A 23,006-nucleotide genomic window follows, 5' to 3' on the forward strand; every position below is an offset into this window, starting at 1 on the left:
TGTCTTGTTAAGTATTAAGATAGCTGATGCTAATTGTTTTCTTTTCAAACTGCAGCAGATAGTCTCCATGCTTTTTCCGAGCAGTTGTCTTTTGTTGATGTATGTGAGGTCGACTCGGTGATGTGGCTTATATCTTGACTTTGTAAGTTTCAATCTTTGTCGCTAATTATCAGTATCAATGTTTTGATGTCACTGGGGATGATATTTGATTTCTCAGCTGAATTAGTGTTCTCTGGTATACGAAATAGAATTTCAAGATGTGGCCAATCTGGTGAAACTCTAAGAAATATATGCTCTATAGCTTCTCTCTTTTGGAGAATTGATACAGTAGGTCCTTTTGAATATTATCCTTTTGAATTACTAAGTTACTGGATGATGCTGAGACAAAACCATTGAAAGATCAATTTTGTTAGAGTTATGTCATTCTGCTGGTTACACATTATAAATCACAGGATTTAGCAATACAATGCATCGACCAGTACTATAATATGAGAAAATAGAATCAGAAATTGTTGTTTCATGGTAACATCACTAACTGGCTGCTGTAGCTTATTTGTCTTCCGAGGATAACATACTTAACATTGCAAGATTGTCTCATATTTCGATCTTAAAATTGTATGCTGACTTGATAACTTTGTTAATATGGATAACAGTCTATGTATCCCATCTCACAAAAATAATAATGTATTGCAGTTTAAGGCCACAGAGTTCTGTTTTACAATAGTTGTGTGCTTCAACAAGTTAAATATGCCTTCTGGTTATAAGAAAAAATTGGCAGATATCTCTAGGCATGAAGAAACTGCTCTGTTTCAATCAATGTTTCTCAGGTTAGAAGTTTCAAAACATATAATTATTAATAAAGAAGTGAAGTTTATGTACATTATCTAATAGCATTTTCTACTCAACCAGTAAAATAATGCCTTTTGGTCATCAGAAGAAAGTTGCAGATACTTCTTGCATGTAACGCTAGCCAGCCTGGTTGTAAAACCCCATTCCTGATTTTAGTTAGATCATGAATTGTATTTAGTTAATTAATTCTTTTTTTAATTTGATATTTGGTATTGTGGTAAGATAGGGGTATTTCTGTCAGTTTTTAAAGCTGCATTAAGGGGTGAAATCGAAGAAATAAATCCTGATGGGTTTGCATGTATCAAGAGGGAAAAATTTGGACATTTTTGCTAGGGAAAGCTTATGTTGCTGGGTTAAACTGAAATTTAGAGAAATTGGGGGGCAGAAATAATTTCAGAAAAGTGTTTGTTTAAAAGGAGAAGGAAACTGGGCAGTTCGCCCAAATGAAGAAGAAGAAAACGAGAGCAGAAGAAAGAAAGAAGAGAGGAGAGAAAGGAGAAAGAAAAAAAAAAAAAGGGAGAGAAGAGAAGAAAGAGTGGGTTTGGCCGAGAGATAGAGTGAGAAAGGAAGAGAAGAAAAAAAAAAAAAATAAGAACAAAGAGAAAGGGAGAGGATATATTAGTTTTTAAGTCTGTGAACAGCGCATCATCAAATCGTGATTTAGAGCTCATTTGCCGTCCGATCGTTCTGATTTTTGGATATGTTGTTCATGAAACACAGCTCTACATTCTGAACGGTGGAGATCGAAATTCAAGCACTGTAATAGGCAGCCAATTATAGGATTAGAAGAGTGAGTAGTTTTAACGAAAACTTTCCTTAAAAAAAAATTTCAGATCTATGCTTGCATGTTAATTTCTAGTGTGCCATTTTTGTATTTTGATGAGGTTTGAGTAAATGTGAAGCTTGCTTGATTTATTTTTCTTTGCATGTTTCGGACAGTTCCAGAGTGGTTTGTTTGAGTTTCTTTTAAAATGAAATGAACTTGCTTGCTAATCGCACTTTGCATGCATTTGGTTTTTCAATAAACTGTGATGGTGGCTGCATATTTGGTTGCATGCACTCCTGGACTGCATTTTGAGAGGTTGTCAACTGGGCTGAGTTTTGTGTAAGCTTTGTTTGTCAAATGCTTGGAAACGCTAGCCTTATCTGGGTAGAGATGAATGTAATTGTTGGTAATTAGGTGAAGGAGAAAGTGAGTAGTTAGAGAAGGGATGTTGACGTGTGCAGTTAAGTGAGTTTTAAAGTGCTTTTTCCTTTATTTTGTCAAAACATGCATCTTTCCTTATTTTTCAAAAACATGCATTTGTCTTTCCATTAATTGTCTTGTCTTGTTAAAAAAAAAAAAACGGTAAGAGAGGAAATGCATATTAAAAGGAGGATTAGTGCAGATTTTTTTTATAATGCAAAGTGTTGAGGCTGGCTGTCAAATTGTTAATGGGTAGTTTTGTATTAAGATGAGAGATTACCATAAATCTTAACCTCTTTGTTTTTCTAGGGATTAAATTATTATTTTTGGTGATAATGAAATCTGGGCTTCATAATTGTATTGATAAACTTCCTAATTTTGGTAAAGGTTTCATGATTGTGACGTTTTTAATTTGGGAAGGTAAGCTAAGTGAGCAATTAAAAAGGGCTGAACTGTCTGTTTTTGAAACATGTTTAGAAGATTGCAGTTTTAACCCCTATATGTGATTTTTGAATATTTGATAGCTGTATAGCATGTGCTTGACTTATATGTTACTTGAGATTATGCATGAGATTGTTATGGTGCTAAAACCCCTACGAAGTACCCATCCCCCAGAGATACAGATTGTTGGCTCTGCCGAGCGATGCAGGATTCCGTCGGGTATGACAGTTCTCAGATTTTGGCTCTGCGCATGCGTATGACAGATTTTATTGGCTCTGCCTGGGCGTTGAGTGGTCCGTCAGGTATGACAGTTTTGAGGTCTGCCCCGCGCGATGATAGACCTCGCCGGGTAGACAGGTACGTCCCTCGCTCTCCTGCGTGTGGGACGCCCACCAGGTATGACAGATTTTCCCCAGGTACTAGTTGTGGTGAAGTTTTAATAATAAATGTTGAGGTTTTATACAGAATCCGATACAGTTAAAGGAGTAAGTCAGAGTACAGTTTACTGAGTGCAGGATGATTGAAATAATTATAATTGTATGCGAGAACGGGCTGGTTGTTCTATTGCATATTCTAAAATTATATTGTTGCCATATTTGCTTGAAAATTGTTGTATGTTAGCATTATTCTTTTTTTTTAAGAACTTTTATAAACCTCCCCCTTTTTCCCCACTCACTGAGTATTTCAGCTCACCCCTTTTTAAATGTTTTTCCCCCCCCAGGACCTTCCGAGATCGTGCCGAGCAGTGAGCCTCTGCTCAGGGTTGTGCCACACGTTGACATCTTTATGTGGGTCTTATATTTATGTCGCATTGTAAAATTTGGGCTTTCGTTTCAAGAACTCATGTTTTCCTTCATGTATTTCCTTTTGTTTCATATTTTGGAATGTGTAGTATGTGGAAAACCTGATACCACAAGTTTTCCTAACTCTTTTCTTTGTAAAACGAAAGATGCTGCATGTCTTTTTTTTATGTTGAAATTGAATTACTATGATGTTATTCAGGAAAAGTATGTCTTTAACAGGTTTCGCAGTTTTTCTACATGGCATGTCTCGGGTATCCAGTCTTGTGGGAGCGCCCGGATCCTACGGATGAGGAAATTCGGGAAGGTTGTTTCACTGATGGTAGCTAGACCTCATTGGCATGAAGGAACTGTTCTGTTTCTGTAACTTTCGTCTTTCTCAGGTTCGAAGTTTCAAAAGATATATTTTTAATATAGGTTCATGCGAAAGTTTTGTTTTGTTTTGTGTATTTCTGTGTATTGATTCTGTGTATTTCTTTTAGATTATTTCATGCGAAAGTTTTGTTTTGTTTTGTTTTTTTTTGAAGCTGCAGCAACCAGGAAATCCTGCACTGGAGACATCTTGTGAAAGAACTGTTGAATATCAGGCACCACTTCAGTTTTAAAACTGATAAGGTTCCATCAGCTTATTTCGCGGCAACGATGAAGCGAAGTTATTTAATGGTGAACTGGATTAACGTTACATTACGTTAAGGTTTCATTATGTCACACGTTAGAATGTGCCAAATTCGATTTTTGAGAATAGCAAAAATCATCTACAATGTCTCCGTAGAAACTATAATTTATTATAACCGTCCGTTGATATATATATCTGCGCTTATGCATGTTACTATGTACAAGTGAAAATACAGGAGAAAAGTCCTCGGAAATGAATTTGGAAACTTTAAAATAACGCTTTGATAAACGGCAATGGGTTGTCCCAAGACTACTGAAAAGGCCAAACAGTCAGCAATATCCAGACCTGTTTAAGAGCAGGTTAATGATCATAATCACTAACAATGAATTTTTACTTACATTTAGTTTCCATCAGCTTGCCATGTTTGTAACCTGGCCATAGGTACTCTCAAAGTTGTAGCGAATTTTTGGAAGACAAGGCCAGGGAACCTTTAAGCCTGCCTTTGTTGACTAGTTTACTTTGATACTAAAAAGTTTTGGTCCTTTGTTACTATAAAATTCCTTTTGGTTCACTTGAGCTCTGCCACTCTGAAGTATTTGTATATAAACGTAAGGGGCCTTTGACTTCGATCATGCATATTTCAGTTTCATTAGGCCGGAGCCGGAGGTACCAAACGACAAATATTTAAAAGCGCACCACTAGTATTATCTGTCACTTAAGCGACCGATGTGTCGGTTATAATATACAATAGCCGGCTGCCGGCATGCAATAAACTAACAAAAATCTCCCTCTCACACCAGCAACTTGCAATTTCTCTAACCAAGAAAGTCAAAGGTTGGCTGGTTGGAGATGAGTAGATGCTGCGTCAGTGAGTCCAAATATGGTTTATAATAAGATGTGATATCCAGGTAAAGCTGAGTCAGTTCCTACTCATCGGTTATAATATACAATAGCCGGCTGCCGGCATGCAATAAACTAACAAAAATCTCCCTCTCACACCAGCAACTTGCAATGTCTCGAACCAAGAAAGTCAAAGGTTGGTTGGTTGGACATGAGTAGATGCTGCGTCATTTGTCGATTAGTACTAAAGCATAAACTTGTATAAGATTCATTTGGTCTTTATCTGACTATAAACACTGATCAATTACCACAAAAATAAACACACCAACCATTTCAATTTCTCAATCTCTGCTTTCATCAATTACGTTACATCTTTCAATATGGCTGAAGCGCTTGTGGAGATTGTGTTGGAACAATTTGTTTCAATCATTCGTCAACAGGCGGAAGAAGGGATAAGTGTTATTGCCGGTGCTGAGCGAGAAGTTGAGAAGCTTCAAAGCAACTTCTTGTCCATTCAAGCTCTACTTGCTGATGCTGAGAACCGACAGGTGAAGGAGAATGTTGTGAGAGTTTGGTTAGCCAAGCTGAAAGACGTGTCTTATGACATTGACGATGTATTGGATGAGTGGAACACCGAGCTTCAGAAATTGAAGATTAAGAAAGCTGAAGATGCTTCTAATTCTCTGAAAAAGGTACGTTCCTTCATTCTTCACTATCTCGGTTGTAGGCCATTGGTTATGCGTTATGACATTGGCGTCAAGATAAAAAATCTTGACAGAAAACTTGATATTATTGCTGTGGAGAGAGAGAGATTCCACTTTAGACCAATCATCGAGAGTAGCAAAGAAGTAGAACGGCAAATCGCCACCTCTGCTATTGATTTAACAGAGGTTCGAGGAAGAAAGAAAGAGAAGAATTCACTAGTCGATTTGCTCTTGAGTCAAAGTAGTCAACAACAAGTCCTCCCTATAATCTCGATAGTAGGGATGGGAGGAATTGGCAAGACAACTCTTGCTAGATTAGCTTTTAATGATTATAAGGTGAACACCCATTTTGATAAAAAAATATGGGTGTGTGTTTCTGAGCCTTTCGATGAGCTTAATATTGCAAAAGCAATCCTTGAATCTCTCACAAGTAGTCCATCACAATTAGTTGAATTAGAAACTGTAATGCAAAACATAGGTAGACAAATTAGAGGAAAGAAGTTTCTTCTTGTCTTAGATGATGTATGGACTGAAAATCGTAGAAATTGGGAAAATTTAAAACATACTCTCATGTATGGATCTCTAGAAAGTAGAGTTTTAGTGACCACACGGAAGGAAAATGTTGCAAATTTCATTGGAACCACAAACAAAATCTTACTAGGAATACTACCAGAGGATGAATGTTGGTCTTTGTTTAGTCAACTTGCAATTTTTGAAACAACCAATAAAGAGTTTGAAGAAATTGGTAGAAAAATTGTTAAAAGGTGTAAAGGTTTGCCTCTTGCTATAAAGACTTTAGGTAGTCTTTTGCGCTTTAAAAGAGAATTTGAAGAATGGGAAAATGTCTTAGAGAGTGAAATTTGGGAATTAGAAGAGGTAGAACAAGAGGTTTTTCGACCTCTACTATTAAGTTATTATGACTTAGCCCCTACTTTGAAAAAATGTTTCTCATATTGTGCTATGTTTCCAAAGGATTATAAGATAGAGAGAGAACAACTGATTAAGTTATGGATGGCACAAGGTTATTTAAAGTCAAAAGACTCAAAAAAGGATATGGAGTTAGTTGGTGAAGAGTATTTCAAATCTTTGACAATGCGTTCTTTCTTTCAAGATTTTGAAAAAGAGGAATACGATATTGATATATATTCCTGTAAAATGCATGATATAGTACATGATTTTGCTCAATTTCTAACCCAAAATGAATGTTATACAATAGAGGTTGATGATAGAGGAGAAACTGAATTAGAATCTTCTTATGATAAAGTTAGACATTCAATGATAAAGATTCAAGGAGGGGCCTCATTTCCTAGCTCTATTTATACTAGAAATACTTTTCTACGTAGCCTTGTGGTTGATTGTAATTACGGTACTGACCCTAAGATAGTTTTGTCCAAATTAGTTGATCAATTTACATGTCTAAGGTCATTATCTTTGAATGAGTGCTCAATTACAGAAATTCCTATAGAAATAAAAAAATTAATACACTTGAGGTACCTTAATTTGTCTTGGAATGAAAGCATAAAAGAATTGCCTGAGACATTGTGTGGGTTATATAATCTACAAACCTTAGACATCAGGTGGTGTAGAAATATCAAAAAACTACCTCAAGGGATTGGAAACTTAATCAACTTGAGACATTTGTTAAATCGGGAGACTGATGGTATTAGTTACATGCCAAAAAGTTTGGAGAAATTAACTGGTCTGCGAACATTAGAAAGATTTGTTATAAGTGAGAGCAGTTATGGTAGTAAAGAATGTTGTGTTAAATGTCTAGAAAACTTCAAACACCTTCGAGAATTTGGAATAAAAGGGTTGGGAAATTTGAGAGATGTGTATGAGGTCAAGGGAATAGAATTAAACAATAAGAAGAACTTGCATGATTTGTATGTAAACTTTGAGGGGAGGATGAATGAGGAGCAAAATCAACAACTTCTTGAGGAGTTGCAACCACATCCAAATTTAGAGATATTAATATTACAAAATTACAGTGGCAACAATATTTCTCCTAATTGGATGATGTCATTGACCAAATTGAGAGAGTTAGATCTTTGGGATTGTGTAAACTGCGATCATCTGCCTCCTTTGGGTAAGTTATCATCTCTTGAAATTCTTTGGATAGATGGAATGAAGAGTGTGAAAAGAGTGGGTAATGAGTTTTTGGGAATAGAGAGTGATGCCACGTCATCATCTTCATCAATTATTGCGTTTCCCAAACTGAAATTTCTATGCTTCGGGGAGATGGAAGAATGGGAAGAGTGGAATTACGGGAGTACAAATAGAGGAGATGAAGATATTGCGGTCATGCCATCTCTTGAGACCTTGAAACTCAATCACTGCCTCAAATTGAAGTCTCTACCAAACCACATTCATCAGATGACAACGTTGAAGAAGGAAATAGTTGGATGTCCTTTCTTTAAAGAACAGAGAACCGATAGCTGGTCTTCATCTTCCTCTGATTAAGTTCTCTGAAATTATCAACTTCAACACTGATTTTCCTTCAAAACATGGGTAATTTCCTCTCTTTTCCCTTTTAATTATTTGTTTTGAATCAGAAATTAGTGGTTCTTATGTTCCCGAAAGAACTTGAGTGAATTGATAACTCATCATCATCTCCTCCAGTTTTGACCAACATCTCTCAGGTCTTAACTTCAACTTTGATTCTGCAAAAGGACATCCTTTGAATTCTCAAAATGCTACAATCGTGATCAATCCACAGGCAATTCCTCTCCTTACTGGTAAAACCTCTAGTTTTGACCAACATCTCTCAACTCCTAGATTCAATTTTTCTTACAAAAGAAGTGCTGAATATCCGGCACCATTGTAGATTTAAACAATTTTTATGTTTTGTTGTTAGATCTGAATTGGATTAGGTAAGCTGGCCATAGGAATTGTTATATAATCTTGAATCTGAACCATTTTATCAATTTTTTTTTGTCTATATTAGCATCACTTTCTACAAGAAAACCAAACTATTCCTCCATAGTACATCTTTAGTTTCTTTTAATCTGACTGTTGCAGGCTATAGATTAAATTAAGACAAAATAGCTATAAATGCAATCAACAAGCTATCAATGCATCTTAACCGTGAATTTCACATCTAGAGTTCTGGCTGCATTAAAGGACCTGTCGATGACTTCCTGACCATGTTTAGGTATTTCACATTTCAATTGTTTTTTTCATAGTCAGGGACAATCAATTTTGCTTTAAAAAAACCTATGCTTGAGATATTCAAAATCAGGTTTTCTGTTATTTATGTGAATTATGGTCATGATTTTACAGTCTTGTAGACCATGGAGTCCAAAAGCTTGAATGAGATAGGAGAATTGCAAGCAGGTAAGAAAAGTAGTTAAAGCAGTTAGTTGTTATTTGTAATTCACTAATAAAGAAATTTTTGAATGAAATTTCATGTTGCTCATTGGAAATAGAAACATATTTTAATCTTTTTGGATTCCATCATCTTCTTTCTAGTTTTTGACTGATTATATATATATATATATATTCAGCCTTTTGTGGATGCAACCAAGGTGTTATCCAATTAAGCATATCAGCCCAAAATTTCAGCCTAACTATCATCAACAGGGTTGCCTGTATGAAGAGTCCTATGAATGATTATTTGGCAGTATCCTTTTGCATAGGTACTTTGTTTTCAATGTTGTACTACATATTGATGAATAATGATCCTGAATCTTCCTTTTATGAGAAATCACTGTTATATATGACAATAAACTTGCTCTATAAGTTTTATTAGTTAGTGATATTCTTCTGTTTCAGGTAACGAATGAAGCTTTCAAATCCTTTGTTTGAAAGTGGAAATCCATTTCATGTCTGCATTTATGTATGCATATTTTAGATCATGTTTCCAAAGTATCAAAAACTGTGTTGCTTAAAATACAAGATATTATGATTCTTCTATCATGATAATTGTTAATCTCCTTCTAAAGTTTTGTCATGTTATCTCATGAACACAAGGTATCTTCTGAAGGAGATATATACAATATGGCAACAAGATGTGACAAGTCTCCATTTCTTCAGTTCTGAAGCAGCATGTACTACATAGACACGAACACGTGCCCAGTCAAATTGAATGTTTATTTTTCGGTGAGTTACTTTGGCAATGCCAACCCCTTTATTTTATCAACTTTTCATCACTCTGTTTACTGGGAACTTCTCAAACAGCATCTACTGCATAGACAGGAACTTAGTCTCGCAAAGATTTAAATCCAGAGAGTGGTGGTAAAGCATGCAGATAGATAGTCAAATGGGATGAAAGTTACAATTCATAGCAAGAGCAGTCTCCGATGGGCATAATGTATCCTGTCTCAAAACTCAACTAGCTGCTTGACGTTGAGCATTCTGTTATGCAACGGAAACATAAACTCTAACGCTAGCTTATTGAATATAATAATACAAGTAATAAAGCATAAATAAATTGCCAAAATTAAATGTAAAAATAAAGAATACCAGGAATTAACGAGGTTCGGTATTAAAACCTACGTCCTCGGGCGCTGCAAAAGAAAGCTCCACTATCTCCAAACAATATTACAAATATTTGGGCAATACAACAAATACCCAAAACAAAGGGGAGATACAACAAAACTTGCAAACTAAAGGGTCCTTAAAGAAAGAACCACTTGCAAAAGAAGAAGTAATGGAATTACAACTTGGGATAATTAATAACAATGATATGGGTCCTTATATATAGGCCCCAAAAATTTCCCACTTTTCAATTCTAATCAATGTGGGACAAACAACCTTTTCTTGGCCTATTACATATAAGTCCCTAAACCTTTCTCCATTATCATTTCTACCCCATGTGAATTTGCTAAAAAGCCATTTTTCAACACTTTCTGTATCTCTCTGTTTCTAAATCTGCTTCTCTGACACCATATCTTGAATGCAAACGGACAATAGTTGAGCATATAAGATGGAGAATCCAATATCAAAGGAAAGCGGTTACTCGTAGCAAGCATAAGTGCAATTAATGGCCTCGATGAAAGAAGGCACCTCCTTGTCATCTCTATCAGCATTCATTGATTGAATGGTGCGTATATATATATTTATATATCCTCAAAGCTATTTAAAGCAATTAGTTTCCCCTAATTTTCATGAATTGAAAACTTTATAACATGGTGGGTTGGGCTTTACTTCGTTCACCTCTATATGGAGGTGTGAAGTCCAATATATTAAACCCATAATGTATTTGAAACTAAAACCCAAACTTATTTTCATCCTCTTTTTCTTCATGTAGCGGCCAAAAACGAGAGGGAGACTGTGTTCTGCTCCAGCTGCTGCCCCTTCTATGCCAGCCACCATCCAGCTTCTTTCCATCACCATATATGCTTGAGAGAGAAGCAAAAACAAAGAGAAACAGAGAGGAAATATGAGTTTTTGAGTCTGTGAACAGTGCATTATCAAATCATGATTTGGATCTAGATTTCCGCCCAATCGTTCTGATTTTTGGATATGTTGTTCATGAGACACAACTCTACATTCTGAATGATGGAGATTGAATCCAAGCACTGTCAAGCAATACTTGTGGGTAAACCCGAATTGCGTTTTTGTGTCTTTTGGGATTATTCCTCTCCATAATTGTGATACATTGTTCCTGTTTTTGCTGAGGTTGTTTGGTGATGGATTTGTGAAGTTTTTGATGTTTGTACTCTAGTTTGCACTAGAAAGACTTTGTATTCCCATTTTTGATATATGAAAGACTTTAATGGACTACGGTCCCGGTTTTTACTCCTTAGATTCAGGGGGTTTTCCACGTAAATTTGGGTGTCCATTGATCTTTATTTTCGCATATATTTGTAGCTTTTGAATTATATTCACTCGAGAAAGAAATGAATTGTTGGAATGGATTCCTCTTTAGTTACGTGACAGTGAACTGGACATTGATTGAATTTCTTGCTTCTTTTTGGTTGATTAACACATTCGATCAAGAAATATTGATAGAGACCCATGAAGTATCTCATTGGAATTTTAAGTTGAATTGAGTTGAATTTTCCATTTTCAGATACTAGCTATAAAGCTCTTACAAATGGGTTTTTCATGGATTTTTCTCCTCAATTTTTAGAAATTCCTCATTCTTTTGATTCCATTTACTCCTTGAAACAGAGAAGAAACAGGGAGCTAAAAAAAAAAAAAAAAATCATTAATCTTCTAGAAATATCAAAGAAAATAGCTCTCATCCCAGCCAATATTAATAATGCCTATTTGAATGATGGTATTGATCATATTTTAATTTGATTGAATGAACAATTCCGCAACCATCATCATAACATTCTCCCCTGTTTATGACTCTCCCAGCAAGACCTTTTTCATAACATTCTCACCCTGTTTTTAACTTCAGCAGACCATTTTTATAGCAGTCTCACTTGTTTTTGACTCTCCTGAAAATGCAATATTTTTTGTTAGTGAGTTAGATTTTTTATTTTTGATATTGATTTTGGCTGCTGCTGCATGGCCATAAAATTCATTTTTATTTTCCATTATGTTAGAGCACACCACGCATCTCAATTTCTCAATCTCTGTTTGATCAATAGTCATCTTCAATATGCAAAAACACTTGTTCCTAGTCTTGGATCAACTTTTTGTTTTTCAATAGTCGTGTGCTTCAACGTGTAACTCTGCATTTTGGTCAAAATAAGAAACCACAGTTTTTTCTACTAGCGGTTCTCAGTCTGGTGATTTGAGTGTGAAGTGTGTCGTTCATTTTAAAGTTCATCCAACTCTCTTCTTGAAAAAACTGGCTGCTTATGGAAAAACATTCTAGGATCTGGTGTTACCACCCTTGGGACAATGCTGAAAATGGAATGGGGTATATGTTCCCATCACTTTCTTTGTTTCATTTCATCTCCCAGTTGAAGCCAATAATCTCTCCAACTCTGCTACTTATCTTAGTCAACAGTTTTTTCAAATATTATATCGTAACTTTATTAGAGAATGATTTTCTAATAACTTTGTTAGAAGATTGTATCCTTCTACACTTTGATTTAATATAGTAGCTTGTTGAAAGTTTAATTCTTAAAATGAATTGGGTTATTTTAACTATTCTTGTATCATTATGAATAGCTTGTAGATTGAAGAGACTTCCAATTACAATAAATATGGTCGAAAAGAATGAAGGAATTGCTTGGACAACACTTAATACTTTAACTATTATCAACGCATACTTTGGTTTGGATTTATTCCTAGGTCTTTTCCATTTGGTGGTACACAGAGCTCAGGCGTTGAAGAGATTGTGCATCAAGTTCCCTCCGACACCCAAAAGCCTCTGGTCTGTTTCTCTATTCTTGTTTCACTTCAATTTGATTTTTTTTTTTTTTTTTAATTTTAATAAAATTGTGTATTTGGTGTATTACAATTCTACAAATCCAGAATAAATTCAGTGCTTCATCGAAATATATAATTATAGATCTTGCTTACTAGTGTAGAGGAGGTATTTACTTGTAAATTTATGAAATCAAATTTTGTAGTTAATGATTATCAGCTGCATCATGATTCTGGTATTTGTAAATTATTGTTTATGGTTCTTTTGGAAATGTTGTAATGTTTTTCGCACAATTTAATTACTTTCCAATTTTGCAAATGCAACTCAGTCTCACAGCACTCTTCATCTGTGCCATTAGGATCAAGAGATCTCATCTTGCCCCCTTTGAAAGGGTTGCGTTTCATGGTTACTCTTTGGTAAATTTGGATATATACATAAGTGTGTATAAATTTAAGGCTGTTGAGCGTATTTATGAATCCATCAATGTTGGTCTTAGAGCTGTTGATTTATGCCTTCTTTCAAAAGCAAGTCTGTCTTTTCATTGTTTTGGAGAGCATTTGTATTTGAACTGAAACCTACGAGGGAGATAGCATTTTTTATGTTACTTCTACTAGCAAGTTTCCTTTTTTGTGGGTAATTTTGACCTTCACTCATAACTTCAAGTTCTTCTCAAATTGTGCAGCCATATGCTCGCAGGCACTTTTTGTTTCCTCCCTGAGTATTGAAGAATATAATGATCGTGTAATGGCAGTATTATGCTGTGAAGCACAAGTATGATTTTAATTTTATGTTTTATCATTGTGTTGCATGAGGATGTTTGGCTTTATAAGTTATGCTTCCTGTTGAAATGTAAAATAGGAATAAAATTATCTCTTTGTAATATAGGAAATAGAATTATAATAGGAATAGGAAATAGAATTATAATAGGAATGTAACATTACTTCCTAGATTAGTTTTTGTTTTTTTGCTATAAATTCATTGTACATCTCATTATGAATACAAGAAAATATTCTCCCATGGATTAGGCCAAGTGTCTGAAATTTCAAATTTTTTCTTCTCTCTTTCTCGGAATTTTTTTTCCGGCGACTGTTCTCCGCAACGATCAGATCTGGTCTAGTCACACTAGATTGATCGTCTTCCCATCGTCGTCATAACCTGAGGATTTCGTCGCCGGCCGCCGCTGCACGCGCCGCTCGTTTTTCGGCAAGTGTTCTGTTTTTCCAGGAGTATTCTTGTTTCCGTGCACGTAAGTTTTGGCTTTTCTGTCCACTTCAAGACACTCTGACCTTCTCATGGATTCCTCAAAATCAGCCTCTCAGTCACATACAAGTGGTTTTTCTTTTTTATCTCTCCCTCCCATCACCACTGAGCGCCTACCCGAGCTGCTAATATTGCTCAGGCTGATCACTCTGATCTTCATTCTGGTCCTCTCCAGTGCCATCTCAGCCCTCCTTAACTCTCACATGTACGATTATGATGAATACTTACAGTATCAGGCCAGTAAGCAATCTTCTTCATCTATTGCCTCCGTCCTCAAACGGTAATTCAATTGCTTGCCTTTCTCAGTCTTCCGCTTAGGCCCTTGGTCTAGATTCAGGTGCCTCGATCATATTTTTGGTAACCTCGTTTACTTACTCAGATTATAATAATGTATCTTTACCTCCTGTTACTTTAGCCAATGGGTCTAAGCTGATGTCAAGCTATTGATGTGCAAAACCCCTCCCCTCCTAGCATTAGACTCTGTGCTTTATATCCCAAATGTCCATTTAATCTCGTGCTGTTAGTAAACTTACCAGCTCCTTAAATTGCTCTATTTGTTTTGATACTGATCTGTTGTTATACAGTCGCGACACGGACGGATGATTGGCACAGGACATGATCACAGGGTCTTTATCATCTCCATATCCCATCACACATGCATTGTCTCCGAGTCTCCAAATCTCCTTCATATCGTTTGGGCCATCCTAGTCTTTCCAAACTTCGAAAAATGATCCCAGTCTATCTACTTATCACCTTGAGTTGTGAGTCGTGTCACTTGGAAAGCATACTCGAGTTCTTTCTCCAAAGCGTGTCATAAAACGGGCTGCGTCCCCCTTTGATTTAGTGCATTCAGATGTGTGGGGTCCTTGTCGTTTTCTCTACTTTGGGATTTAAATATTTTGTTACATTTATTGATGACATTCTCGTTGCACTTGGTTATTTCTTATGCGCTCTCGTTCTGAATTTTTCCATATTTTCATCATTTTGTGCTGAAATTAAGACTCAACACAATACTACCATTCGTATATTACGAATGATAGCTCGTGAATATTTCTCTGATCCCTTTACTAAATCATGACCTCAGGGAATTCTCATCAGTCTCTTGTGCTTATAGTCCCCAACAGAATGGCATTGCTGAGCGTAAAAAAGACACCTCATTGAAACTGCTCGCACTCTTCTTTTACATAGCCACGTCCCTTTCCGGTTTTGGGCTGACGCGGTTCTAACCGCCTGTTACTTAATAATCGCATGCCTTCTTCTGTCTTACAAGATCAGGTCCCCCACTCCATATATTCCCTGATACTCCATTATTTTCTCTTCCCCCCGTTTCTTTGGGAGCACCTGTTTTGTTCACATTTTCCCTCCTGGTCAGATAAACTGTCAGCCAAGTCTACGAAATTATTTTCTTAGGGTATTCACGTCTTCAGAAGGGCTACAAGTGTTATTCTCCCGCCACATCGCTACTTCACTCTGCTGATGTTACGTTCTTTGAGTCTTCTCCATTTTTTTCTCATCCTCTAGTGGAGTCTGATCCGTAGTGGATGTTCTACTAATTCCATACATTGCTTTCCCACATTCGTCTGTTTCAATACCTCAGTCTACTACTAATACCACTCTTCCTGTCGACATAGTCTTGTTCCTTTTACAGGTGATCCTGATGTTCCCGCTGCCGTTCCTGAGATCCCTGTTACTGCAGGTCCTGTGCCCGATTCCTCCAATGCCACGGTCTTGTCTCCAGTGATCAGTTTCCCATTGCTATTCGTAAAGGTATGCGGTCTACACGCAACCCTCACCCATCTACAATTTTTTGAGTTATCATCGTTTATATCCTTCATATTATGCCTTTGTCTCCACCCTTCTTTCTGTTTCTTTTTCCTAGCAATGTTCATGAGGCACTTTCTCACCTCGGGTGGCGTCAGGCATGGTTGAAGAAATGTCTGCTTTGCATCATAATCATACTTGGGAGTTAGTTTCCTTATCTCCGGCCATTCGACTGTGTGTTGTCGATGGATTTACACTGTCAAGGTTGGTCCAGATGGTAAGGTTGATCGCTGAAAGCCCGTTTGGTGGCCAAGGGTACACTCAGATCTATGGGACAGATTATTTTGACACTTTTTCTCCTTTGCAAGATGTCTTCCGTCCTTTGTTCTTTGCTATGGCTGCCATTCGGAACTGGCCTATCATCAATTGGATATTAAAATGCTTTTCTTCATGGTGAACTTCAGGAAGATATTTATATGGGCAACCTCTGGTTTTGTTGCTCAGGGGAGTCTGGTTGGTATGTAAACTTCGTCTTCTCTATATGGTCTAAAACAGTCCCTCGTGCTTGGTTTGGACGATTTAGCACAGTTATCCAAGAGTTTGTATGATTCGATGTGATGATCACTCTGTTTTCTTAAGACATACATCTCAGGCAGGTATATCTATCTGGTTGTCTATGTCGATGATATTGTTATTACAGGAAGTGATCAAGATGGCATTGAACAGTTGAAGCAACACTTGTTCAACACTTTCAGACGAAGACTTAGAGCTACTCAGATACTTTCTTGGCATAGAGTCGCTCAGCAATCTGGTATTGTTATTTCTCAGAGGAAGTATGTACTGGTATTCTAGAGGAAACAGGATGTCAGATTGCAGACCATAGACTCTCCTATGGATCCTAATTTAAAACTTTCACCTGGACAGGGGGAGACTCTCACGATCCGGGAAGGTATCGAAGACTTGTTGGAAAACTTAACTATCTTACTATCACACGACCGGATATTTCCTTTTCTGTCAGTGTTGTGAGTCAGTTTCTTCAAACTCCGTGTGATAGTCATTGGGATGCAGTTGTCCGGATTTTGAGGTATATCAGAGGACCACCAGTAAAGGCTTACTGTATGAAAATAAGGGCCATTCGCATATTGTCGGATATTCAGATGCTGATTGGGCAGGTTCTCCATCTGATAGACGTTCTACCTCAGGATTTTGTGTTCTTGTTGGAGGAAACCTAGTTTCATGGAAAAGTAAAAAACAAGCAGTTGTTGCAAGGTCAAGTGCTAAGCAGAGTATCGTGCAATGGCCTTAGCCACTTGTGAGCTGGTTGGGTTAAACAAATTCAGAGTTGGATTTGTCGAAGTATCACAAATAAGTTACTCTGTGATAATCGCTGCCCTTCATATTGCTTCAAATCCAGTGTTTCATGAGGGACTAAACACATGAAATTGATTGTCACTTTGTTCGAGAGAAGTTCATCAGGGTGTATTGCTACTAGTTATGTCAGTTCCAACGACCAGTTAGCAGACATCCTCCTATCTCTCAAAGGTTCTCGTGTTGACTTTATTTGTACAAGCTTGGTGCATACGACTTATATGCTCCAGCTTGAGGGGAGTGTTGAAATGTAAAATAGGAAATAGAATTATTCTCTTTGTAATATAGAAATAGAATTAAATAGGAATAGGAAATAGAATTATAATAGGAATGTAACAATTTACTTCCTAGATTAGTTTTTTGTTTTTGCTATAAATTCATTGTACATCTCATTATAAATACAAGAAAATATTTCTCCACACTCCTATAGTTATATTTTTGTGATTTTGCTTTTTATTGGTTTAGTTGTATATTCTTCTGTACCAACTGTCCGTCCCTAGAGTTACAATGTTTATTATCAAATTGAGTTAGTATGTAGCTCATAGCATTCTTATAATAGTTTCTGCCTGTTATTTGTTGTCTGGATTCACAAAATTGTGAAAAGAACATGACTAAAGAAATTTGTTAAATGAGAGAAATCTGTAAAACTCTCAATTTGAGTCCACTTTTTTTTCTTTTTTCCCTAAATGTATGTTACTTTCTGCTGCTATTGCATCTCTTTTAATGTGAGATTATTCTTTCAGAACTCTGTTTAAACTGCTGCTGGAATTACACTGTATTCATATTTTCGAGTTGGCTTTGACTCATGGTAGTTGATATTCTTTACCAGGGATGTTCTTTGCTGGGAAAGAATATCATCTCTGGTAAAACATGGACAAAAAACGAGCTGGTACAGCAGTTTACAATAGAGCATCTTCGCTAGAAACGCTTGTCAGTACCCTCGTACCTTGTTTTTTTCTTGAAAGTATTTATTACATCTAAGAATGCATTGTTTCCACTCTGGGTTCCTGTTATTGTATGCCCTATCTGGTTCTCGTACACAGGTTGTTATCTGTGCCTGACAAATGCAAACGATTGGAAGAAGTCATGGGAAAGCTGGGATTCTCAACTGGTTCTTCTACACAACCGATTTTAGAGGAACATGTAGCAATTAATTGCTGAGTCATGCTTTTTGTGGCATCTAAGTCGAATATGCAACAGTTCAGAGGATTGCATGATCGCGACAAGTGAATAGTAGGTAGCGTGTAAGATGCCATAGTTAAGTCATGCATGAAAATTTCTGAGAAGTTGTGTGATATTGTGCACCGGAGATGGAAGGGAAGCTGGGATTTTAAGTGTTGTTCACTCGAACTTCATGGTTATTTAGTTTTAGGGCATTGGATGCCCTTGTAATTTTGGCATTGTATGATTTTGGATATCATCAAAATAATACCATTTGATTGTTATTCAAAGAAACTCTGCAAAAGCAAATTATCTTTACCAGTGCTTCAAGACTGAATTTAATATTTAATATGCAATATTCTGTTTGAAACAACCTTGTTTTCATACGGTAATTCATCAAGGCCATACATTTTCTGTTTGATTGCTTTTGCTTTTCAAGATTCACACAATCCACCGTTCTCAAAATTGAAAAAAAGTTATTTCCATCTCAAGTTATAGTAAAGTTAAAAGTGTAAGGGAAGCCTAATTTTCTTTTAGTAAACATCTCCCAACAATAATCTGTCAAATTCTTTCCTTGATATACCTTCTACACTTTGCATCACATTCTTTTCTTTCTTCAAAGAGTGGCTTGTTGAAAGTTTAATCCTTAAAATTAAGGGACTATTTGAACTATTCTTTTGTTTTATGATAGCTTGTACATTGAAGAGACTTCCTATCACTAACCTCTTTACTCAAGACTCTTAATTTATAATTCTAAGCATTTTTATAATATATATACCACTTCAGCAAAACTAATTGTACAGTTTGAGGAAATAAGTAAATAAAATAGTTAAAGAAAAGAATGAGGAATTGCTTGATCAACAGTTATACCTTAACTAGTATCAAAGCATACTTTGGTTAATTTGGATTTATTCCTTGGTCTTTTCCATGCACTATAATGTTGAATGGAAGTTGCAGCATTATCACAACATAAGCAAACCAAATATTTCGATTTCTAATCAATCTTTGTTTAATCACTTACCTCATTCAATATGGCTGAAGCTCTTGTTTCCAGCCTGGAACAGCTGGCTTCATTCTTAATCAACACGAGAGGAGGGATAACTTGATTGTGGGTGCTAAGCAAGAAATTGCAAAGCTTCAACAACTTCCGTCCATTCAAGCCTGCTTCTGATGCTGAGAATCGACAGGTGAAGAGAATGCTGTGAGAATATGGTTAGAGAAGCTCAAAGATGTGTCCTATGACTAGATGATGTCTTGGACGGTGGACACGAAGTTCTGAAATTACAAATTAAAAGAGCTAAAATGCTTTTACTAGCCTTTGAAAAAGGTATAGTTCTCTCATTCTCTTTTATTCAGTTGTAAGCCATTGGTTATGCGTTGCGAAATTGCTGTCAATATAAAAGATCTCAAGAAAACTAGATATATTGTTATGGAGAGAGAGAGGTTTCAGTTTAGAACAATCGTCGAGGTAGCAAAGAAGAAGAACGACCAATGCAAACCTCTTATTGATTTAAATGAGGTTCATGGAAGAGATAATGATAAGAATTCACTACTCGATTTGCTCTTGAGTCAATAGTCAAAACAAAGTCCTCCCCATATCTCTTATATAGGATGGGGAGAATCGGCAAGACAACTCTTGCTCGATTAGTTTTTTAGATGATAAGGTGAACACCCATTTTGATAAAAAAATATGGTTGTGTTTTCTGAGCCTTTTGAGCTTAGGATTGCAAAACTAGTCCTTGAACTCTCCACAAATAGTCCATCTCAATTAGTTGGATTAGAACTGTAATGCAAAACATAGGTCAACAAATTGAAGGAAAGAAGTTTCTTCTTGTTTTAGATGATGTATGGACTGAAAATCGTAGAATTGGGAAAATTTAAAACATACTCTCATGTGTGGATCTTTAGAAAGTAGAGTTTAGTCCCACGTAAGGAAATGCTCAAATGTCATTGGACCACCAACAAAATCTCATTAGGAATACTATCAGAGGATAATGTTGGTCTTTGTTTAGTCAACTTGCACTTTTTAAAACAACCACTAGAGTTTAAGAAATTGGTAGAAAATGTTAAAAAGTGTAAGGTTTGCCCTTTGCTGTAAAGACTTTAGGTAGTCTTTTGCGTTTTAAAGGGAATTTGGAGAATGGGAAAATGTCTTAGAGAGTGAAATTGGGAATTAAAGAGGTAGAACAAGAGGTTTTTCGGCCTCTACTATTAAGTTTTATGACTTATCCCTACTTCAAAAAATGTTTCTCATATTGGCTATGTTTCCAAAGGATTATGAGATAGACAGGGAACAACATTATTAAGTGGATGGCACAAGGTTATTTAAAGTCAAAAGACTCAAAAAGATATAGAGTTAGTTGGGAAGAGTATTTGAAACATTAGCAATGCGTTCTTTCTTTCAAGATTTTCAAAAAGATGATGATGATATTGATACGTTCTTGTAAGATGCATGATATAGTACATGATTTTGCTCAATTTCTTACCCAAAATGAAGTTATACAATAGAGGTTGATGGTAGAGGAGAAATTGAATAGAACCTTCTATGATAAAGTTAGACATTTAATGATAAGTCAAGGAGAGACCCCATTTCGTAGCTCTATTTGTACTAGAAATACTTTTTTACGTAGCCTTGTGGTTTATGTAATTACGGGACTGACCTTGAGATAGTTTTGTCCAAATTAGTTGTCATTTACATGTCAAGGTCATTTTCTTTGAAATGCTACTCAATTAAGAAATTCCTGTAGAAATAAAAAAATTAATAACATTGAGGTACCTTGACTTGTCTTTAATAGAAAACTAAAAGAATGCCTGAGACATTGTGTGAGTTTATAATATACAAACCTTGGACATGGGATGTGAAAATATCAAAAAACTATCTCAAAGGATTGGAAACTTAATCAACTTGAGACATTTGTTAAATTGGGGGACTGATAGTATAAGTTACATGCCAAAAGTTTGGAGAGATTAACTGTCTTCGAACATTAGAAATTTTTGTTATAAGTGAGCAATTAGTATAGTAAGAATGTTGTGTTGAATGTCTAAAAACTCAAACATCTTCGAAATTTGGAATAAAAGGTTGGGAAATTTGAGAGATGTGGATGGGTTAAGGGCATAGATTAAACAATGAAAAACTTGCGTGAGTTGTGGGTAGACTTTGAGGGGAGGATGATGAGGAGCAAAATCAACAACTTATTGAGAGTTGCAACCACATTCAAATTTAGAGATATTAAGTCTTGTAAATTACAGTGGCAAAACTATTTCCCTATTGGATGATGTCATTGACCAAATTGAGAAACTTAACTCTTTAGATTGGGTAAACTGTGACATGTGCCTCCTTGGGTAAGTTCACTCTTGAAATTCTCTGGATATTGGGAACGAAGGTGTGAAAAGAGTGGGATGAGTTTTTGGGAATAGAGAGTGATACCATGTCATCATCTTCTCATATTGTGTGTTTCCCAAACTGAAATTTCTAGGCTTTAGTGAGATGGAAATGGGAAGAGTGGAATTACGAGAGTACAAAGAGAGATGAAGATATTCTAGTCATGCCATCTCTTCAGGCCCTGAACTGACTTCTGCCCCAAATTGAAGTCTCTACCAAGCCACCTTCATCAGTGACAACGTTGAAGAAGGACATACGTTTTTGTCCTCTTCTCGAAAGAAATTAGCAGAGAACCGGTTGCTTTCGTCACTCCCTCTGATACTGATTAAGTTCTCTGAAAATATCAACTTCAACACCGATCTTCCTTCAACCCACGGGTAATTTCCTCTCTTTTCCCTTTTAATTTATTTTTTTTGAATCAGAATAGTTGTGTTTAGTCTCGAAAGAACTTGAGTGAATTGATAGCTCATCTCATCTCCTCCAGTTTTGACCAACACCTCCTACGCTGAACTTCAACTTTGATACTGCAAAGGGACGACCTTTGAATTCACAAATGCTACAATCGTTTCAATCCATAGGTAATTTCTCTCCTTAAAGGTAAAACATCTAGTTTTGAGCACACTCTCTCAAGTCTTAGCTTCAATTTTTTCTGAAGTGGACGGTCAATTATCTCCTCCATTTGTTGGTTATTATCAAACCAAATTATTGCTCTCACCAAGTGAAAGATCCTTCGGTCTTTCTGTGACGATAAACATGATGAATTACCACAAAATAAACATTGTTCCATTTTAAAATCCCTTGCACTTATATGGAATTTTTAACTTCATAATCTGGTCTCACTCCTATTTCAAGAGAATTTGGTCATTATTACTTCATTTTCAGTAATGTACTTGTGTTGTTATTTAAAGTGATATCATGCTAAAGTTTTTTTTTTTTTTTCTTCTTGTTTTCAAGCTGCAGCAACCGGGAAATCCTGCTTGGAGACATCTTGTGAAAGAAGTACTTCTAATATCTGGCACCATTGCGGATTAAGCAATTGTTAGTTTTTGTTGTTAGATCGGAATTGGACTAGGTAATTTGGCTATAGAATTCTTATAAATCTTGATTCTGGACCATTTTATCGTCTATTTTTTGTCTATATTAGCATCACTTTCTATCAGAAAACCAAACCATTTCTCCATAGCCATCCTAGTTTCTTTTCATTTTATTTTATTTTTTAAATTTATTCGAAATTAATTCTCCTGACTTGTACAGTAATCTTGAAATGTATAGTTAGTTTGCATTCAACATGTTCTATTTCTTTCTCTGAGTTTTGCTTGGTATGTAAATGTAGTTGTGCTCTCTTTTTTAATTTTATTATTTTTTAAT

At 36.0% G+C, this 23,006-nt stretch overlaps 2 protein-coding genes and 1 long non-coding RNA gene across 6 annotated transcripts in view; all 3 read left to right on the forward strand.

The window, feature by feature from the left end:
* The window catches only part of LOC116106167 (putative disease resistance protein RGA3), a 51,468-nt gene that overhangs the window by 12,781 nt on the left and 15,681 nt on the right, over positions 1-23,006 (forward strand).
* Positions 5,047-9,815, forward strand: LOC116106081 (putative disease resistance protein RGA3). Of its 4 annotated transcripts, XM_031392437.1 has the most exons (7): positions 5,047-7,944; positions 8,056-8,171; positions 8,455-8,587; positions 8,716-8,769; positions 8,940-9,071; positions 9,406-9,534; positions 9,627-9,815. In XM_031392437.1, exon 1 carries the CDS (start codon positions 5,113-5,115, stop codon positions 7,894-7,896), a length of 2,784 nt encoding a protein of 927 aa, XP_031248297.1. In that variant the 5' UTR covers positions 5,047-5,112; the 3' UTR covers positions 7,897-7,944; positions 8,056-8,171; positions 8,455-8,587; positions 8,716-8,769; positions 8,940-9,071; positions 9,406-9,534; positions 9,627-9,815. The 4 variants fall into 4 exon arrangements, with proteins under 4 accessions (XP_031248297.1, XP_031248296.1, XP_031248298.1 ...); XM_031392436.1 differs by lacking the exon at positions 8,455-8,587; XM_031392438.1 differs by lacking the exon at positions 8,455-8,587 and having other exon boundaries at positions 9,631-9,815.
* Positions 12,555-17,970, forward strand: LOC116106099. The gene is made up of 3 exons (XR_004124281.1): positions 12,555-12,712; positions 13,389-13,477; positions 17,925-17,970. It is a non-coding gene; the product is annotated as an uncharacterized LOC116106099 (long non-coding RNA).

Source organism: Pistacia vera, unplaced genomic scaffold (genome assembly GCF_008641045.1).
Source record: "Pistacia vera cultivar Batoury unplaced genomic scaffold, PisVer_v2 Contig51, whole genome shotgun sequence".
Lineage (NCBI taxonomy): Eukaryota > Viridiplantae > Streptophyta > Magnoliopsida > Sapindales > Anacardiaceae > Pistacia > Pistacia vera.